A 21,595-nucleotide genomic window follows, 5' to 3' on the forward strand; every position below is an offset into this window, starting at 1 on the left:
GACTGTCTACCACACAGACAGCTCTGCCCTAGTCGGCAAAGCCAGACTTTTTCCTTTATTTTTTTAACTCAAGAGCAGGACTTTCACATAAGCCTTAGTGTAATGTTAGTGTTAAGCGTCAACCTGAGAGCATCTAGAAACTGTGAGTTAGGTCTCTGGACATTCCTGTTGGGGATTGTTATTCGCTTGATTGGTTTCACTGAGATGGGGAAACCCATCCCCTGGGCAGGGGACCCTGGGCTACACTGGAGTGACAGAGTGACAAATGGAATTGAGCAATGACATGCGTGTGTCGACTTCTCTCTTTGGACTGGGCATGAAATGTCACCAGGTGCTTCAAGCTCCTCACGTTGGGACTTTCCTGCCCTGGTAGATTGTAACCTGGGCCTGCAAGTTAAAAAAAAAAAAAAAACCCTCCATGGCTTCTTACAGTTATGTTTGTTAGTGTGGGGACTGGGGTATGGTGAGCCATGGCATGTAGGTAGCGATCAGAGGACAGCTTTGCAGAGTTTGTTTGCTGCTTCTGCCTTTACGTGGGTTTGAGGGACTGAACTCAGGTTCCCAGAGCAAGCACCTTAACACTCTGAGCTGACTCTGGCTCCCTAATGTTGCTTGTCAGCATAATTTATCACAGCACTAAAGAATCAAAGACAGGGCTGGAGAGATGGCTCAGCAGTAAAGAACACTGGCTGTTCTTCCAGAGGACTCTGGTTCAATTCCCAGTACCTACATGGCAGATTACAACTGTCTGTAACTCCACTTCCGGGGGAGCCAACTCCCTCACACAGACAGACATATATGCAGGCAAAACACCTATGCACATGAAATAAAAATAAATAATTTAAAAAACAAAAGCACAAAGCCAGCAAACTCCTTATGTAGACAGGATGTCCTTGAATTCCTGATCTTCCTCCTTCCACCTCCTAAGTGCAGGAATTACAGGTGGATATGCCTCACTTAGCTAGCTAGCCATGTGCTGTGTGTCCTATGTAGGGCTGTGACTGTCCTGTGACAGAACCTTTTTGAAGTTACAGAAAAGCTTTTGGTGGATTTCCAAAGGCCCAGGAACGTGAAATCATAAATTTCCTGGGCATGGTGGCATATGCCTCCATCCCCAGCATTTGGGAAGCAAAGGCAGGAGGCGCTCTGGTCAGTACAATGAGACAGTGTCTCAGAGGGGCACAACGGGGCTGAGATGGCTCACTGGGTAAAAGCGCCACTAAACCTGGTGACTGAAGTTCAGTCTTGGAAGCCACATGGTGAAAACAGAGAACTGACACCAGAAAATGATGCTCTGACCCTGCGCACGCACACACACACACACACTCATACACACTCTCTCACACACGTGTGCACACACACAGGCTCTCTCTCAAACACATGCTCTTACACACACACACTCACACACCTCTCTCTCACACACGCAGGCTCTCTTACATGTACACTCAAACACATACACTTACACATACACTAACACACACTCACACACAATGCTCTCACACACTCACACACGCTCACTCACATACACATACACACACTCACATACACAGGCTCTTTCTCACACACACACACTCAAACACATATACTTACACACACACACCTTAAATAAATCTAAAGCAAGTAATGCTTTCTCACACACTCACACAGGCTCTCACATACTCACATACAACTCACTCACACAACACACACATACACTCACACTCACACAATACACACACACACACACCTTGAACAAATCTAAAGCAAGTAAAAGCCTGGTGGTGGTGGTGTGAACCTTTGATCCCAGCACTCGGAAGGGAAGGCAGAGACAGGCAGATCTCACTAAGATGCTAAGGTCGGGGAGCATTGAGCATAAGAGCAGCCTGGGCTAGACAGTAAGATCCTGTCTCAACATTATTATAGTTATTTTTTTTTATGGGTCTTTATTGTTTTTCCAAGACAGGGTTTCTCTGTGTATGTAGCCATGGCTGTCTTGGAACTAGTTCTATAAACCAGGTTGAGCTTCTTTGACTCTGAGATTAGCCTATTGCCTGCAGAGTGCTTGGATCAAAGGTGTGGCCACCTGTCTGTGTGGTGGGTGCAGGAGCTGGAGTTGTGAGTTGTCACGTGAATGCTGTTGACAGAACCCCAGTCATCCCCAAGAGCAGTTCATGATGTTCTAACCACTGGACTGCCTGTCTCTCCAGCCCCTAACACATCATAGGCTTCAATTTGCCAAGTTACAAGAGGGTGTTTCAGGGCTGACGATATAACTCAGTGGTACTTACTAAGCACATTTGTAAGTTCTAGAGTGAATCACTAGACCTGAAAAACAAGCAATCAAATAAATAAAAAGCTAGACTTCCCTTTTTCTTTCTTTTCTTTTTTTTTTTTTTTTAAATGAAAACTTTGAAACAGGGCATTTTTCATTTGAGAGATTGAAAAGAAATTTATGTTTATTTCTTTATTGTGTGTTGTGTGGGCATGGGCATGGCACCCGTGTGGGGGGTCAGAGGACAACTCTGAGGGAGTCATAACTTCTAACTCTGTGGGGCTGTTTCTCTCCTTCTACTATCTGGGATCAAACTCGGGCGTGTAAACTTGGCAGGGAGCACCCTCACCTGGTGAGCCATCTTGCTAGCCTTGTGTTTAGAATTTCATTTTCTTTTTCTGGAGGAGTCTCGTCATGCATTTGAGGCCATGGTAAACTACTTAGCGAGTCCCAGGACAGACCGGGTTCTGGAACAAGACACTTTGTAAAAATAAAAACAAAAGGAACAAACAGGCCCAGCACTAAAACCATGAAAAGCAGTGACTGGGTATCCAATGCGGCTCCTGGAGAGTTTGGCTAGGGTGCACAAAGGGCCTGAGTTCAATTCCTAGGACCCTAATATGTGTATGTGGTAGCGTATAGCCATGAACAGAACAGAACAGGTAGAGGCAGGGGATCAGGGGTTCAAAATCATCCTCAAGAACATAAGGAGTTCAAGGCCACCCTGGGATACAAGAGAACTACTTGTCTTAAAGAAAAAAAAAAAAAAAAAAAAAAAAAAAAGAATAAAATAAAAAGTGGTTTGTGATCCTTGAGCTAGGGGAACTGCATATCCTGCCCTGGCTCGGGCTCCTGGGCTATAATTTACATGAAAATAGTTCCTTACAAAGAGTGTAATGTATTTATGTGTAAATTAACTTTAATCTACTCTCTAGGGGAGGTGAGTTACCATTGGAGTTCTATTAGGATCTCACACTCCAGGGGCTGTTGGTTACAGGCTGAAGTGCCCTAATCAGGAATCCATACTCCCCAGGTGGCTACTTAACATTTCAAGATTCTTTATTGAAATTTATACCACGAGGTTCATTAATTAGCAGAAACGATGTCAGAAAAATATTTTCATTGGTCAAACGAATGCTGTCCCAGATGTCCCGTGGGCTAGGGTGTCCTCAGCACCTCGCCACTCTTTGCTGAGTGTCGAGAGAGAGGGAGCGTGACCAGAGTGGAAGTTTCATGAGAGCAGGGGTGTTTATGGGCTTTCTTCACCGCCACTTACCCGGCACAGAGAGAAGTTTGTGCAGACCTCAAGTCAGCTGTAGCCGCTTGCCTACCTTGACTGAGGTGGGTTTAGTGTCTGGACTAGGGGGGAAAAGCAATGCGGTGGTCTACATAGACCAGTGGCAAGCCGGACAGACTTGAGTTCAATCCCCGAGACCTACATCATGGAAGGAAAGAACTGTGTGCCCCATGGCACACGTGTATACACACACACACACACAGGAACACAAATGATACATGTTTTTAAAAGGAATTGTGTCTAGAAAGTAGACTTTAAATATACTCAATGTATGGGGAGCACGCTGCTTCTGAGCTTGTAGTCAAGACTCAGCTTGAGTCCCCAGGATCAGCCTCTGCTACCAGGCAATGACAGGCCTGCAGAGGAGGGTGGCTGCTGCTGCTACTTAGGTGACGCTCAGAATTTGCTCCTCTCAGGGACATACTTTGGAGACAAGCCTGGGGACATCGAGCAGATTCTTAGCCTCATACAAACAGCCATGTGACTGCTTTAAAACAACAACAACAAAAAAAACATTTTGTTAATGAAACAGATATTTGGAGGAATTTTCTAATTGTTGTAATCTACTACTGAATCAGCACAGTGGAGAGGGTGGGGGACTGGGGCGCAGGCCTTTTTGTTATCCCGATGCTCTGGTGCCAGAGGCAGAAAGCTTGCAAAGTCAGGCTAACATGGGCTACAGCAAATGCGAGCTAGACCGGACAGTTTAAGGAGGCCCTGTCTCCCACTGACAAGTAAAAGGGACAGGGCACACTTGTCAGGTGGCAGCTGAAAGCAGATCCCCAGAACCCAAAAAGCCATATGTGGTACTTTTCACAGCAGAAAGGAATCCATGGTCGCCTTTGGCTACACTGGGCGTTCCTGGCCAGCCTAGGCTACAGAAGCCTTATCTAAAACAAGGAGAAGTAGGAACAAGGAGGGTGAGGGCTTGCTAATTTGGGTAAAGGGTAAAGTTTTTAGTGGAAAGGGAGGAATGGGGAGGAAAGTTGAGTCACAAATGTCAGAAGTTCAAGGTCATCTTAGCTACATAGGGAGTTTGAGGCAAACTTAGGCTATAGGAACTCTAAAAATAAAAAATAAAAAAAAAAAAAACAATAAATATAAATAACCAGGGCAAGCTGGGCAGAGGTGTCCTATGCCATTAATTCCAGCACTAGGAAGGCAGAGGCAGGTAGCTCTCTGGGTTCAAGGCCACCTCCTACATGGAGCAAGTTCCAGGACAGCCAGAGTTACACAGAGAAACCCTGTCTCAAAACAAACAAACAAAACCAGAAAACAAAACAAAACAAATCCCCAAAACAAAACAAACAAACAAACAAAAAGCCAAGGCAAACCTAATCTGACTATGCAGTGAGACAGACTTGTAATATAAGCACTTTCTGGGGGAGGGGACCAAAAGTTAAGGTCAGGACAGGAGAGATGGCTCAGTGGTTAAGAGTTTGCTGAACTGAATCTTCAAAAGACTCGAGTTCAGGTTCCCAGTATCCACAGTGAATAGCTTGCAATTGCCTGCAGCTCCAATTCCTGCAGGATGCAATACCCTCTTTGGGACTCAAATTAATTAAATAAAAACCTTTAAAATAAGAATTCAAGGTCATGGCCAGGCAGTGGTGGTGCAGGCCTTTAATCTCAGCACTTGGGAGGCAGAGGCAGGCAGATTTCTGTGAGTTCAAGACCAGCCTGGTCTACAAGAGCTAGTTCCAGGACAGGCTCCAAAGCCACACAGAGATCTTGTCTCAAACAAACAAACATCTTAAAACCGCATTAAACAGGGATGGAGAATTGGCTCAGCAGTTAAGAGCATTGACTGCTCTTCTAGGCAACCCAGGTTCGATTCCCAGCACCCACATGGCTGCTGACAACTGTCTGTAACAACTCCAGTTCCAGGAGATCTGACACCCTCTTTTGGCCTCTGTGAATACCATATATAAATGTGATGCATAGATATACGTGCAGGCAAAATACCAGGACACATAAAACAAATGACAACAAAAATTAAACAATCTGGCCATGTAGCATACATCCTTAATGGGGGCCAGCGTGATCTACGTGTCTGCCAGTGCTAAATAGTGACACCCTGCTTTAAAAAAAGAACTAAATGAGAAATAGAGATGGGCAGACAGAGATAGAAAGGGGAAGAAGTTCAGGACCACCCTCAGTACAGAGTCTACCATCCATATAACCTTTCCATGAGACTTTTTTCTTTTCTTTTTGAGACAGGGTTTCTCTGTGTAACAGTCCTGGCTGTCCTGGAACCAGGCATACACTACCACAGCCCAGCTTAATATGACCTCTTAATGGGTTCCTGTGGACGTAGTCTCAAAGCAGCCAGGTTACGCTGACGGACATCAACTCCAAACCTATAGTCACACGAAAGATGGCACAGAATTCTTGTCAGTTCCTAGCTTTGCCGTCTGTGAGATGCACTCCCTCTTCAAGAATATTTCCTTTCAATGACAAGTCACTCAGGGGATGAGGTCATCCTGGTACTATTGATCTTGCTCACTGGGGCAGTATCCACACACAGAAGCTAAATAAAGGGACATAAGACCAAGGTGCAAGAATGTAGCCTGGCTGCCAACTTTAGAGAAATTTTAGAAGCATCTAATTTGCAGTGTGGCAGGAATCCCAGTTTACAGCCGAGGTGGGCCTGTCGCTCTGTGGCCAAGCACGCCTGGGCACGCCTGGTGACCTGCGTAGGCAAGGCTGAGACAAATTGGATTGCTTCCTAGAACAGGACTCATTTTGCTTGAGAGAATGAGAGGAGCCGTGTGAGGAAGACTTAGTCACTCGGTGGAGAGTCATAAATGTAGCTTGGGGTAGCTGTGACTCAAATCTGTCGCAAGTCTAGGCCCACGACAACCCATCTGGGTCTCTAAAGGAAGCCGAACTCAGAGCAAAGGCGCAAAGCACTTTGTCACAGGAAGCCTGGGACACTGGTTGCAGCTCTCCACCCCAGGTTTCCCCTAATAGTGCTGCCCGCCACCATGGTCTCAGTTTCTCCAAAGTTCACGCTGCGCTGGCTTTGCCCGTTTGGTTTGTCTTTCAGATTCTGGTAGACATGGTTGGTGCCCAGAACAGCAGTCACGTGTGGGAAGGCAATGGGATGGACTGTAGGGTGCTTTCTGGACCTCCCCCCCCCCAGTGTCTTAACTTAGGTGGAGGGTGGGGTGGGCAGGAGAGTCAGTGAGATCCAAGCCAGTGATAACTGGCCCCCATTTGTTTGAATACAGTGCCTAATCCAACATATCCCATGAAGTGATGTACTATAGGGAAATTGATAATTTTGCATGTTAGAAATTTGGGACCAAGGGGGTCGGGACATGGCTCAGCAGTTAAGAGCACTGACTATTCTTACAGGGAATCTAGGTTCGATTCCCAGCACCTACATGACAGCTCACAACTGCCTGTAATTCCAGTTCCAGGGGATCTGGGGAATCCGACAGGACACCTTCATACCAATGCACATAAAGAAAAGTTAAACTATTTTAAAAAAGAAAGAAATTTGGGGTCACAAAGAAAGTGGCCATCACTGCGCCGGAAGGGACTGAATTAGGTAACCACTCTTGATCAAGTGGGTGTGCTCATGAGGTTGAGCACAGGTGGTGGCTGTGCCTTTTCCCATTGGCTGGGGTTGGATCTCATGATCTTCTTCAATTGGCTAGAATCCTGGCACAGGAAACTGAGGAAAGCAGTCACTACTCCAAGGGCAAGAGGGTCCCTGCTCCAGGCCATCAGATTCCTAGTGTGGGTTTTATGGTGTGAGAAGGATTAGAATATTCGCATTACAGTTCTCAGCTAAAAAGACCTGGATTTCGTCTGTCAGCCACAATGAATCCTGATCTCCAGTGTGTAACAGAGCAACTGGCTCACAATCCAAGATGATTGACTCGTCTGGAAGAACGACTCTGAAGGTTAGTGCCTTGCGCGGTAGAAGCATTTATACACTACATTTGTCCCCTATCACTACTTTATTTTCTGCTTTCTCTTGAGGCAACTTTTGCTTTTGGAGAGAGGGCTTCTCTGTGTAGCATTAGGTGTCCTGGAGCTCGCTCTGACCAGGCTGGCCTCGAACTGCCTGTAATTCCAGGCAGTTGTAATCTCGAAAGGCAGAGATAGCCTTTGTCTGCTGTGCTGGGATTAAAGGCATGAGCCCACACACCCCCCACAGCCTGGCGGAGACAACATGTTTTGAGGATGTTTCCATCCGCTGGGGGAAGAACACTTTTGGCATGAACACATTACATGTAATAGTATCCTAAGGTTAGGGCTGTGGCCGTAATACTGGGGTGTTTGTGGTGACAAAGGCATCTACCTTGTGGCCCACACTAGCTGGTCTCAAAATTGCAGTAATTCTGCCTCACTAGAGTGCTGCGAATAGAATACCTTGTTAGGCTGTGTTGTCATTTGTGTGTGTGTGTGTGTGTGTTTTAAATTAGCCCAGTGAATTCTAGAAAAGAGAAAGTGCTCTCCCTGGGCGTGGGAGGAGCTGAGACTGTGTGCCCCAAAGCTCATTGTCGTTGAGAATGCGAGAGTGCATCTCAACCAGAGCCTCAGGAGATGTGCCCTGGGGTCCGGGTGTGATCTGGATTCTTTTTATCAGCTTTCCTCAAAATGTCCTGGCCTTCATTTTTACAAAACAAAGGCCCAACTTTTCCTTATCAAAAATTTTAGGAGGGTGCAGTGCATCCCTTAAAGCCCTTGGGCACTAAGGAAAGGGACTCCTGCCCCTGCACGGGGAGGGGCTTTTCCAGTAAGTTTGAGTGATCTTTTCCTTCCAGGCTTGCTTTCTTTCTTCTTCACGCCCCCCCTTTCTCTGTTTGAGACAGGGTTTCACTGTGTATCACCGGCCAGCCCAGAACTCACCACGTAGACCAGGCTGGCCACAGACCCTCCCGCCTCTCCCTCCCTGGCGCTGTTTTCTGTTGAGTATTCTGCCCGCAGCCACTCCTGTGCCCCACCCACGTGACCGGTGGCAGCGGTGGCCGGGAGAGGGCGTCAGACCGTGTGGAGTGGAGTTAGGGACAGTTGTGAGCCGCCTTGGGGGTGCTGGGAACCGAGTGCCGGGTCCTCCGGGAGAGCGCCCAGGCCTCTTACCGGCTGGACCATCATCACTCTGCGACTTCTTCGCAGCCGCACCCGAAATTTTACCAGGGGCTCCTGAACCTAAAAAATCAAAAAAAAAAAAAAAAAAAAAAAAAACCAAACAAACAAACAAAAAAAAAACTTCGAGGACCTTGAGCCAAAAAAAAAAAAAAAAAAAAAAAAAAAAAAAGAAAAGAAAAAAGAAAGAAAGAAAGAAAAAAGACAGAGAAAAAAGGAAAAAATCGCTAAGAAAGAAAAAAAGAGAAAAAAGGAAAACATCGCTGCCTACTTGGCCCGAGCTGCCTCCTCCCTGGCACCTCGGTTGGGACTTTGGGACAGGTGAGCAGGCCCGGCTGAGAGGGAGGCCGTGGCACCCTGTTGTGCCCGCGGGCTCGATCCCTCAAAGGAAAAAAGGAGAAGCCGACTTATTCTACTTCCCGCACATTTTCGTGGGCTGCCTGTCAGTCTGTGTGTCTGAGTGCGGCCAGACACTTGCTGCACTTAGGCTCCCTCCTCCAGGACACGCTCGCTGCCCACACCCCGTGGGCGGACGGCGATCTCCGAGAGGAGCACAGGGCCCCAGAACCCCCCCGTGACTGGGGCTCGCCCCGCCGCCGCCGCCGCCGCCGCCGCCGCCGCCGCCGCGCCCGGGAAGGCGTGGGAAGAGGCCGCGAGCGAGGAGCCCGGAGGGGCGGGGCCCGCTGGCTGCCGGGGGAGGGGGTGGAGCTGGAGCGAGGGGGCGTGGCCGCTCGCCGCGGGGGGGGGAGCCCGGCGCGCAGGCGCGCTGCCGCCTCCGCGTCCCTGCGCTCGCTCGAGCGCGCGCGCGCGTTCCGGCGCGTGTCCCCGCGCGGGCTCCGTAGCGCGTGTGCGGCCCCGACGCAGCCCCCCGCGGGCCCTCCTCCCCGCTGTGCGGCGGCGGCGGCGGCCGAGAGGAGTTCGGGGCGGGCGTTGCGGGCAGGCGGGCGGGGACGGGGAAGGGGCCGGGGCCGGGGAAGGGGGCGGGGGCGAGGCGGGGCGGCGCGCCGCGCGCGAGAGGGAGGCGGCGGCGAGAGGAGGCGGAGGAGCAGCAGGCGCCGCCATGGCCGCGGCGCTCACCGACATGGCCGACCTGGAGGAGCTCTCCCGCCTCAGCCCGCCGCCCCCCGGCAGCCCCGGGCCCGCGGCGCGCGGCCGGCCCGAGCCGCCGGACGACGAGGACGACGAGGACGACGACGAGGCGGAGGCGGAGGCGGTGGCCGCGCTGCTGCTGAACGGCGGGGCGGGCGGCGTTGGCGTTGGCGGCGGCGTTGGCGGCGGCGCGGGGGGCGGCGAGGCGGAGACCATGTCGGAGCCGAGCCCCGAGAGCGCCAGCCAGGCGGGCGGGGACGAGGACGACGACGACGACGACGACGAGGACGGCGGCAGCAGCAGCGGCGGCGCCGAGGAGGAGAGCAGCGCCGAGAGCCTGGTGGGCAGCAGCAGCGGCGGCTGCAGCGGCGACGAGGCGCGCTCGCTGAGCCCGGGCGCGGCGAGCAGCAGCAGCGGCGATGGGGACGGCAAGGAGGGCCTGGAGGAGCCCAAGGGGCCGCGGGGCGGCCCGGGCGGCCCGGGCGGCGGCGGCGGCAGCAGCAGCAGCAGCGTGGTGTCGAGCGGCGGCGACGAGGGCTACGGCACCGGGGGAGGCGGGAGCAGCGCGACCTCCGGGGGCCGGCGGGGCAGCCTGGAGATGTCGTCGGACGGGGAGCCGCTGAGCCGCATGGACTCGGAGGACAGGTCAGTGCGCCGCCCCGGGCTCCCTGCCCGGCGCCGGTGGCGGGGCTCGGGGGACTCCTCCCTGACTCTCTCGGAGGGGACTCCGCTCTGCGCGCACCCCGTCGAGGGGGCTCCTCCTTCCCACCTCCCGGAGCCGGGGCCCAGCCGGGCGCCCTCCGCGCCGCGATCCCCCCCCCCCGCTCTCTCTATCGAGACTCCCCGCCTCCGCCGAGGGGTCCGAGGGGACTTTCTCGCCGCGATCCCTGCCCCTCCTCCCCGACCCCGCCCGCTCGCCCGCCCGCCCTGGGAACGTCTCGGTCGCGATCTCCCCTGCCCCCCCGACTCTGGGACCCCAGACCCGGAATACTTTTCCCTCCGCGGTCTCCCGCTCCCCTGAATTCTCGGCCCCTCCCCTCCCCCAGATCTCAACTCGGAAATCCCTGGCGGCCGCCGCCGCGCCCCTCTCTCGCCGCTGAGCGGCTTCCAACTCCTCACCATCCCCCTCAACTCTCCTTTCCCCACCCTCCTTCCCTCGCCGCGGCTCTCTTTCGGACCGAAGGACGACTCTATCCCGGAGACAGCCCCCAGACGCTCCAGCCGAGCTCCAGAGGCCCTTGATGTACACCTCGGTACACAAGGTTAGCTTCGTGCATCGGTGTTCGGGAGCACTTGTCAGAACTGTAATTGACAAGTGTTTTCCAATATGGCTGGTCTCCTGGAGCTCACAGAGCCAACTTGTGCAGGGAGGAGACCCCCAACCCTGGCTTTTCTTTACTTCTGAGAAGACTGTTGGTTTGTTGTATGTAATCACTGCTCCCCAAATCCCTTACGTATGCCAGTTGTATCATCTCTAAGGGGATTTGAATGTTGGTCATCAAATCTGGGCGAAAGTTTAGACACAGAAAGACCATTGTGGAAAGGAACAGTGTGAATTGATGTCCTTTACAGTAACTTTGCCGAATCGGAAAGGATTGGAGTCACAAGATGCAGCCTCGAAGGTCTAAAGAAATTAGGATGTGGCTTTTAAAACGTCACTATATAGCCATACTTTGATGTGGGAGTCACGTCCCTCTCGGTGATTTTTTTTTTTTTTAAGTCACAGATGGGGGAGGTGTCTGAAGGAATTCGCTCTTTTCTAGAGCTTGTTAGAAGTAACAATGCACTACCATTTTTCTAGATAGAACATTAAAGAAATTTTGTATGCTTAGACTGCCGCTTTAATTTTTGATTGCTTTGTAGAATTTCATAATCGAAGCAGTCTATTTTTAATGTATTTTTAAGGAAATACCATGTTCCTTGTGTTCCTAAAGTAACTTAGCATTTACCTTTGGCCATCTGCTTGTGTTTTGATGAGGAAGTTATAAGCCAATAGTGTTTTCTCTCCTTGGGTTGTGTTTGGGGGGGGGGTGGATGTCTGGCTAATAACATTAGCCCATTTGCTCTTACTTGAGAATCCAGTCTTTCCTACCTACCTACCTTAGCCTCTGAGTGCTGGGTTCACACCCACCAGCATGCCTGGGTTTTGCTTCGATTTTAAGTTTAAGCATTCTGAATTCTTCAAGAATTCTGGTTGCAGACTAATAAAGATGAACATGTTATAGTTAATGATACCAAAATATTCTGAGAAAAATTTCAAGAATTCTTTTGACACTTTGAAACCTAGACGAGTAAATATTATTCTGACTCCTCCAGCATGCTTTACAACAGCTTTTCACTCTGTAGCACAGTCTAGTCTGGAATTCACAGAAATCCTCAACCTCCCAAATGCATGAGCCACCTTAGATGTAGCTCAAGAAATGGATCTTGCATGGGTGTAAAACAGACTGCTCCTTAGAAAAACACAGAAAATCTTGCTGAACTGGGGGGGATGTAGTTGGAGATAGTATCTTTAAAAAAAATTAAAAGCTCATGTGGGGCAGCCTATTTTGTGGGTCGCTCTCAGCTTTAGGAAGCTGCTACTCAGTAAAAAGCTTGTCTGCTCTTGAGAAACACTAGTTGATTCAAACTACACAATTATTTTAACTTCCATTTAGCAGTTGGGGAAGCAAATTGAGTCTCACTGAAAACAGTATTTGTGGAGATGTAGCTGGATGTGAAGCAAGGTTGGAAACTTCTCCCTCACAAGAGTTGGAATAATTCTCTTTTAATTTTTAAAGAAGGGTTTGTTCTGGCTTACAGTTCTGGGGGTGGTACAACCTTTCCTTGTCGGGAACACATGGCATGCTGAGTCTCTGTAGATCAGGCTGGCCTCAAACTGAGAGATCCTCTCCTGCCTCTTCCCATTGGACAACACGTGGCTGAGAGAAAGCCTGGATGGAGTCTCACCTGCGTGCAGCGAGACGTGTAGGGAGCTGTCCACTCCATGGCTTGTGGGAGCGGGAAGGTGTGGCTGGAGGGGCTTAAGGCTCTGTCCTAAACAAGTGCTCTGTCTTACAAGGGTCGATGCCCCTCCCCCATTCCTTCCTTTCAGGAGACTGGGTTTCTGGTTAAGCAGGAGTTCAGTAACTTGCTTTCATTTGGTACTGAATGTCCAATTTTGATATAACTCAGTGAAGAATAACCTTGATAACAAAAGTTCAGATAAGGTTAAAACAATAATCAAACAAGCATGCTTCCCTTTTCCTTTAATTTTTTAAAACATTTTTGTATTGGTTCGTGTGTGGGTGTGTGTATGTATTCCTGTATACATACCATGGTGCTCTTGTGGAGTTGAAGGAGGACTTGCTAGTTCTCTCCTTCCATCTTGGATGGTCTGTGGGAATCAGACTCAGGTCAGCTGGCCTTGCAGCAAATGCTTTTACCTCTTGAGCCACCTCATTGGCCCATTTTTACTTTCATAGTGAATGCTTTCAGACATTGGTGTCTGAAATAAAATGCTATTGTGATCATTTCAGGGTAGTAGCTTTATCACCTGTGAAATTGGATTGTATCCTTGATGGTTTTGAAATACCCTCTGTTGGCTTTGAGTTTTTATGTTTCAGAGTTGGTTCAAGTTTGGAAAAAGACCCAGTTTGGTTTTTGTTTGTTTGTTTGTTTGTTTTTTGTTTTGACAGAGCCCAGATCTGATTTAGACTGGCCTGATGGCTCACTATGTAACCTAGACTAGTCTCAAACTCTGGCGGTCTTTCTGCCTTTCAGCCTTAGTCTCCTGACCGAGTGTTGGGTTTACAGTTGAGCTATCTATATCATGCTGTCTAACATCCAACATTCTTGACTTCCCCTTTGGAGTGCACTCCAATCTGTGGATTCTCAGTTGATTTCATGGAAGGGAGTTGTAAATTTTGTAATGCATGGAAACATACAATAGCTTAAAAGTCCTTTTAAAAGGTTGAGACATTTCTGTGACAGCAAGCCCTACCACATCCAGCTCAGCAAACTTGATTAACCAAAAGTGAGAAATGTTAGATTTTGTACTCTGCCTGTCACATTTGCTGTGGTTGAAGTTGCAGTGGAGGGTTTAGTGCAGTGGAACATAAATGCCATTTCAGCATGGACCACTTAGGCAGTCTGTAAACAGCTTAGCTGAGGAGTTAGCTAGTGCCTCAACACTTCCATAGGGCGGTTTGTATGACATCAGTATGAACTGGATGGCTTTACCTAGATTGGTCTGGGAAGGAGATAAGGGGAAGCCACAGAGCTCTTTGAGCCTGGTAACCTCTGGTAAGTGTTACTTAGTTTGTGTGTGGGTGTGTGTTTTGTCTGCTGTTGTGTCTGTGCCACTGTGTGCTCGGTGCCATTGGAAGCTTTGGGATTGGAGTTGTAGGTGATTCTGAGCCCGTCGTGTGGTTTTGGGAGTACAACCCAGATCCTGTTGAAGTGATCTGAAGCTTCTCCGTGTCTTTTCTGTTTCTGTTTTAGTCTCTGAGACATTTAATTTCTTGTTCACTTGTGAGTGAAAGAAACAAGCTTTTAAACCCTCAGGACTCTACCATTACCTGGGGAGTGTGGTGCACTCCTATAATCTCATCATCACTTGATAGGCAGAGGCAGGAAGACCATCCTTAGCCAACACGAGTTCCAGGCCAGACAAGGCTTATATCCAGATCCTGTCTCACCCCAGCCCTACCCCCAAACTGCAACCAAATGCAAACATAACATAGTTACTGCTTTTCTGGCCACTTTGGGGGGTGTGGGTGTTTGTGGTGGCCTGAAACTTAATGTTTAGCTCAGGTTAGCCTTGAACCCATGTTGAGTCACCTACCTAGGCCTCCCGTATGCTGGAGTAACAGGCATGAGCCACCACTCCCTTAACATTTTTCCCACTACGTTTAATTGCTTGTGTGTGTGTGTGTGTGTGTGTGTGTGTGTGTGTGTGTGTGTGTGTGTGTGTGTGTTTCTGTGTATTCTGGCATTAGAATTAGAGGACAACTTGTGGGATTTGGGTTTTTTCTTTCATTATGTTGGCACGTGGGATTGAACTCATGTCTGGATCTCCTGAAGTTATATAGACAGTTATAAAACACCATGTCAGTGATGGGAATCAAACCTGGATGTCCTCACTGATGAGCCAACGCCCTAGTCCCCTACCTACACTTTTTTTTTTTTTAATCTTATTTTATTTTATTAAGGTCTCATTTAGTCCAAGCTAATCTGAAACTCACTTTGTAGACCAGGTTGGCCTCAAACAAATTGGGTGCTAGGGCCGGGACTATGGGCATGATATCCCCAGCTGGTGGCAGGTTTTAAAAAGAATGTTTTTTACCTTTTTCATACATTTATTTGTGGGGAGATCAGATGAAAACTTGGAGTCAGTTCTACTTTAACTTCTATATGGGTTTTGGGGATTTAACTCAGGTACCCAGGCTTTGGCAACAAGTGCTTTTACCCACAGAGCCATCTCAACGGCCTGGCAGGAGTTTTTATTTACTTTTTGGTTTTTCGAGAAAGGGTTTGTCTAGCCCTGGAACTAGCCAGCCTCGAACTCATGGAGATCCACCTCAGATTTTTTTTTTTTTTTTTTTTTTTTTTTTTTTGGTTCGTGTGTTTGTATCTGCTGTGTTGGGTCTGTGTGAGTGCAGGTGCCTGAGAAGCCAGGGACATCAGAAAGAACCCTTGGAGTTGATTGTGAACCAGCCCACGGTGTGGGTGCTGAGAACAGAGCTTGGGTCCTGGGCAGGGACTGTCTTTAGCCCCCAGGAAATGTTTGTAACAAAGGGTCACATTTTACTGTATAATCGTATTAAGGTTAGGTGTTTCCTTGTTCCTCTGAACATGATTGTGATTGCTTCTGTCTGCAGCTAGATGAGAGCTGTGGATGAAGTAACGCTGAAGGGCTGTGTACTTGAGGGACAAACTCAGTGAGATGTGCCTTGAGAGTGGCTGGCTTGTTCTCCGTAGACTGTGTCATCATTGTTGCATAAAGTCCCTTTTGACCAATTTACTGAACGCTGCTGGGTCTTGGGGAGAAAAATCCTTTGTCTTCCCCTAGAGAAGTCATTGTGGGGATAGGCAGTAATCTTTTTTTTTTTTTTTAATTTTGATTAGAAAAACCCATTTTTGGCTGTTTGGTTTACTGTGATAATGGGTTGTAATTAGAGTAAAAATAGTAATACTATCTTGGTTTTGGCTAATGATTTTTAATGTGTCTGTAATTTTTTATATCAGCTCAGTGTGACAGCCATATGTTTTACTTACCTTAAGCCACCTCTCCAACCCCTCATCCTGAGTTTTTAGTAATTTAGTTTTTGAGGTGGGTGTCTCACTATGTAGCTCTGGCTAGCTTGGAACTCACAGGGATCTGCCTGTCTCTCAATGCTGATATTAAAAGGCTGCACCACCGTGCATAACTAAAGCAACCCATCTCGTGCATGGCGGTGGTATATGTAGGTGGGAAGAGGACCACCTTTTACCTGCATGGTGCTTATTTGTTAACAGCTAAATTCAGGAATCTAGGATCTCTTGTGTGGTCCTAAGGTTATCTACAATTTTCTAAATAGGTTGTTCCTTTTTTTTTTTTTTTTTTTTTGAGACAGGGTTTCTCTGTGGCTTTGGAGGCTGTCCTGGAACTTGCTCTTGTAGACCAGGCTGGTCTTGGACTCACACAGATCCATCTGCCTCTGCCTCCTGAGTGCTGGGGTTAAAGGTGTGCGCCACCTGGCTAGGTTGCTCCTTATTTATTACTCACAAAGTTGAAGGTTTTCTAGATATGGCTTTTCTTGGGCTGTTATAGAAAGACCCTGAGTCAAAAACAACCCAACACTCACCAAAAAAAAAAAAAAAAAAGAAAAGAAAGAAAAAAAAAAGTAAGATTATATTGTTTACTATGATCCTATTAAATTCCCATAGACCTATAATTTCCCCCTCTGTTTTTACCAGATTTCATTCCATATGTATGGTCATTGGATGTTTGTTTCATTTTGTTTATTTCCCCTCTCCCATTTTGAGACACAGGGTCTCTCATTGTATGGTCAGACTACTAGCCTGGAATAGACAGTTGATCAGGCCGCTTGTCCCCAACTGAGATTCCTCTTAGGTAACTTGAGGTTGTATCCAATAGACAACAAAAGCTAACTTGGAGACTGACTGCCCTTGAACTCTATATACAATCTTTTTGCCTCCCTCTGAAGCACAGGGTTTCCAGGTGTGAGCCATGCACCTGGCATCTGGAGGCCAACCATTTTGTGTTAGGTCAGAGCAGCTGGTGAACCTCCTCCTCTACTGCCTGAGGGTCACAGACACGTCACACCAGGTGGCCTGTGGTCTGTCCTGGAATATGGGAAATTTGGAATACTTGTTTTACAGGCTATGAATGTACCATACATGCATGAGTCCTCAGGTTCTGTCCCTAACTCCTTATATCCACTAGGAGTTTAGTTTGTAGGTGAATTGAAGGGGTCTTAAAGATTGTGGTTTTCATTAATAAAGGGGAAGCCTGATCTGTTTGACATTAGGGGAGTTCTTACTTGGAAGCCTCAAATCAGAACCTTCATTCCATGAAGGGTTTAGAGTATGCATCCTCTAACTCCAGGGTATCATAATCCTTTGCCTTTACGCTAAGAGCTCAGTGGTTTTCAGCGCTCTAATATAGAAGTGCTGTTATCACAGTAGTGTACATTTTGATGGTGTTGTTGAGAAAATAGAATTTAAAAGCCATTTACAGGGTACAGTCCTGCAGTTAGAATAAATTCTGGTGTTCACTATTGCCCAGCAGGGCAATTACTGTAAATAACAGAATAGCTGGGAGAGAGTTTTGGGTATACTACAAAGGATGATAAATGTTTAAGGTTATGGCATATTCATTAGCCTGTTTTGCTCATCATCCATCCATTGTACAGTTATTGAAACATCACTGTACCCCATAAATATGTACAGCTATGTATCAAAGTTTTTTAAAATTATGAATTTCCTGTAGTAGATAAAAGTTTTTTCCTCAAATAAAATTTTATATGGAACCCCAAAACATAAAAGTTAAAATGGTATTAGATTAGAATTGATTAGGGAGACAGGTCTTGAAAATTGTTATTTATGTTACATTCTAAATTACTTCATGTGAAGGCATGGGTGTGGAGGTCAGAACAGCTTGCAGGAGTCTGTTCTCTCCCTCATGGGAAGTCTTGAGCATGCTGACCAAGAGCCTCCTCACTGAGCTAAGTCCCTTAGCTCTGTCATTGTTATTTTCTGTGTACTTGAGAAAGTCTCAGATTGTAACTCCGATTAGCCATGAACTCATGGTGACCCTCTCCTCCAACTCTCAGTGCTGGGATCACAGGTGTGAACTACCACGTCCAATTCCAAATTGAATGTTTCTTTTTAATTTGAACCTGACGGTGAACTTGCATTTCATACCCTCCTGCCATCGCCTGCTAAGTATTGGGGCTGGGATTGAAGGCATACTACCATGCCTGCTGTATGTGGTGCTAGAGATTGAAGCCAGGAGTTCTGGGCATGCCAGGTAAGCCATCTGAGCCATGCCTCTAGCTCTTTTGTGGGGGGCGGGCTGTCTCCTGGAACTCACTTTGTAGACCAGGCTAGCCTTGAACTCACAGAGATCTGCCTACCTCCGCCTTGAGTGCTGGTATTGAGGCATGTGCTACCACCATTCTACTCCCTTTTTCTTTTTGTTAAAAAATTGTTGCATTTTATTTTGTGAGTGTGCCTGTGCGTGTATGTGTGCATTCATGTATGTATTTGCATATGCATGCTATGTACTGGCATGCTTGTGTGTGTAGGCACTAATGTGGAGGGCAGTCAGAGGGACAGTTTGCTGGAGTTGGTTGTCTCCTTCCACCATGTGGGCCCTGGAATTGAACTCAGATCATCAATCAGGTCTGGTGGCTAGGGCTTCCATAACCCACTTTGAACTTTTTCTTAATAAAAATGTGAGGGACCAGGTGTGATGGTGTAACTGTAATCCTAGCACTTAGAGGAGGGACATGAGTTCAAGGTCTGGGCCAACGAGACTGTCTTAACACCCACAAACTGAAACATACATCTTGACAGTTGTGACTAGGCTGGTATGGTAGTGCACACCTGAAATTCTGAGGCCCAGGAGCTTGTGCTACCTAGCAAGATCTCACGAAGTAAAATTGATTGATGGGCGTTTCAGTCTTTTTTTTTGTGGGATAGTGATTAAAATTAAAGTTTAATCAGCACCAGTCTGGGCAGCATGGCAAGGCTGTCTCAGTTGGGGGAGGGGCGGGGTGGTATCACGATAGCTCATCAGGTAAAAGTACCTCTACCAAGCTTGATGATCTGAGGTGTTGGGAGCTGGGGTCTACGTGGTGGAAGGACAGAAATAATCCCTGTGAGTTATGTCTCCCCCAAATAAATTATTTTTTAATCAATAACTTCATTTTATTATCTACCATTCAGAGATCTCAAAAATTCAAGCAAGTCTCTAAGAAGTCCTTTAGAAAGCCATAGATTATTTGGGAGTTATAGGCATGAAACTCAGCCTCAAAAATAACAAAACCAAAAAAATGCTATAGGCACAAAATGAGGGGTAAAGAAATCTCTATCCGCTGAGGCAAAAGCCAGTTACCTCAACACCAGGGAGCCTGAGACAGGGTGGGCTCTGGGTTACAGGCCAGACTGACTGCAGAGTGAGACCTTGTATCAGAGAACACTATATATTATTTTTTTGTTTTTTTCCCCCGAAGGCAGGGTTTCTCTGTGTAGTCCTGGCTATTCTGGAACTTGCTTGTAGACCAGGCTGGCCTGGACCTCAGATATCCACCTGTGCCTGCCTCCCAAGTGCTGGTATTAATGGCATGCGCCATTGCCACCTCACCCAAAAAAAAAAAAAAAAAAAAAAAGACTGAAAAGATGGATTAGCAGTTAAGAACATTGGTTTGTACTTTTTGGAGGGTTCAATTTTCAGCACCCACATGGTGACTCCAGTACCTGTAACTCCAGTTCCAGGGATTCCAAACACACACTTAATCCCAGGATTTGGGATGCTGGGACAGGAGTGTCTCTGAGTTATTGGGCCAGCCTGGTCTGCATGGACATCCAGGAGTATATAGAGAGACCCTGTCTCAAAAAAATGAAAATAAAAGAACAAATGTTTGGTAGCATTGCTAGTTACCCTGCACTAGTGGGGTGAAGGCCAGAGAGGGTCATGAAGAGCTTGATTTTTTGGGGGGGGGTTTTGGTTTTTTGAGACGGGTTTCTCTGTGGCATTGGAAGCTGTCCTGGAAGTAGGTCTTGTAGACCAGGCTGGCCTCAAACTCAGAGATCCACCTGCCTCTGCTTCCCAAGTGCTGGGATTAAAGGCGTGTGTCACCACCGCCCAGCGGATAGTTTAATTTTAAGGTCATGCTACATACTGATCTGATAGCTAACCTGGTCTACAAGGTGATCAGGAAAAAGTCAAAATTGCAGCCGCAGTCAGTGCAGACAGACAAGTCACTGAGCTGGGTCCCCTAACATGCAACTCTGCAGGTGTAGAGATTGAGAAATCAGTCTTTTATTTTAGGCTTGGTTGTCCGCCATGCCTCCTTGTATTGGTACTCAGGCGTCAGAGCAGACTGAGTCTCTGGAAGGCCTCCATCGTTGTGGGAAGCTGCCCTGCTGTACCCACTGTGCTTGATGTCACCCGACTCCTGGGAGTTCATGGAAGTGAACCTGACTTGGCAGCCTTGTGAATGTCAGCAGTCTGTGCTGTGTTGGTAGAAATCTAGGCTGAGCTGGTGGGCTGGGCCAACACAGGCTCTCAGTTCCTCCCCTGCTCCCATTCCAGCTTCTGTCAGTTCCCTCCTGCTTTTGGTCAGGTTAGGCTAGTACTTTGCATGTGCTGAGGTGGGGTGTCCATTTGGGAGTGTGTCTGCTTCCCAGTCTTAAGGCACTGAGGATTCAGGATGTGGGAGGTACAGGGGATGCAGAAGGCTTTCTGTCCTGATTGCAGCAGTTTCAGTAAATCCAATTTTTAAAATTCCAAGGACTAGAAAAGTCTTAGGTTATTGTAACTGTGTGTGTGTGTGCGCGTGTGCGTGTGTGTGTGTGTTTGACTTGTAGGCTCCATCCAGTTTGTGCTTAGGATGATCTCCCATTACCTCTATGTCCAGACTCTGTTCATTCCTTTAAGATTTATTCACAGTGGATCTCATTCTTTCCCTAAAGCACGCTTCACATTCTTGCAGCCTTGCCTCAGCCTCCCACTTGCTGTACTGTAGTCAGTACCCATGGTACCCAGCCCTGTATTAGATTATGAGGACCTCTTGTGTTTTATCTTGTATTTCATTGGTAGCTAATTTCAAAGCGTTGCAGTTAAATGGAGAATATTGGTCAGTATGTGTTATTTGTATAGAGCAGAATGTATATAATTCAGTATTTGTGAGATCATATTCTTGTTGGTAAATTTCTAGGAGTAACAGCCTTTTTCTTCTCTTGTAGCATAAGCAGTACTCTAATGGACGTAGACAGCACAATTTCCAGTGGGCGTTCAACACCAGCAATGATGAATGGACAAGGGAGCACTACTTCTTCAAGCAAACACATTGCCTATAATTGTTGTTGGGACCAGTGCCAGGCGTGCTTCAACTCTAGCCCAGACCTGGCAGACCACATCCGTTCCATACACGTAGATGGTCAGCGCGGAGGGGTTGGTTTTACCTTTTTTTTTCATTCTGTTTTGGTTGTATTTATTTATAATTGCTAATAGAATTTTATTTTTCTCTTCATGAAAGGATTTGGGAAATTTTCCCCCACTGCCACCCCATTTTCTGCTATTTTCCTATGTATTTACTAGGATTATGTGAAGTAGGATATATAATTGGGGGGGGGGTTCAGTT

The 21,595-nt window shown here is 47.6% G+C and overlaps 1 protein-coding gene across 1 annotated transcript in view; it reads left to right on the forward strand.

The window, feature by feature from the left end:
- The first annotated feature begins 9,660 nt into the window (after positions 1 to 9,660).
- The window catches only part of Aebp2 (AE binding protein 2), a 40,442-nt gene continuing 28,507 nt past the window's right edge, over positions 9,661 to 21,595 (forward strand). The window contains exons 1-2 of the mRNA XM_051173426.1: positions 9,661 to 10,385; positions 21,198 to 21,405. Of these exons, the coding sequence (XP_051029383.1) occupies positions 9,712 to 10,385; positions 21,198 to 21,405 (882 nt within the window). The 5' untranslated portion in view covers positions 9,661 to 9,711. The remainder of the gene's footprint in view (positions 10,386 to 21,197; positions 21,406 to 21,595) is intronic.

The sequence above is a fragment of the Phodopus roborovskii genome, unplaced genomic scaffold (assembly GCF_943737965.1).
Source record: "Phodopus roborovskii unplaced genomic scaffold, PHOROB, whole genome shotgun sequence".
NCBI lineage: Eukaryota > Metazoa > Chordata > Mammalia > Rodentia > Cricetidae > Phodopus > Phodopus roborovskii.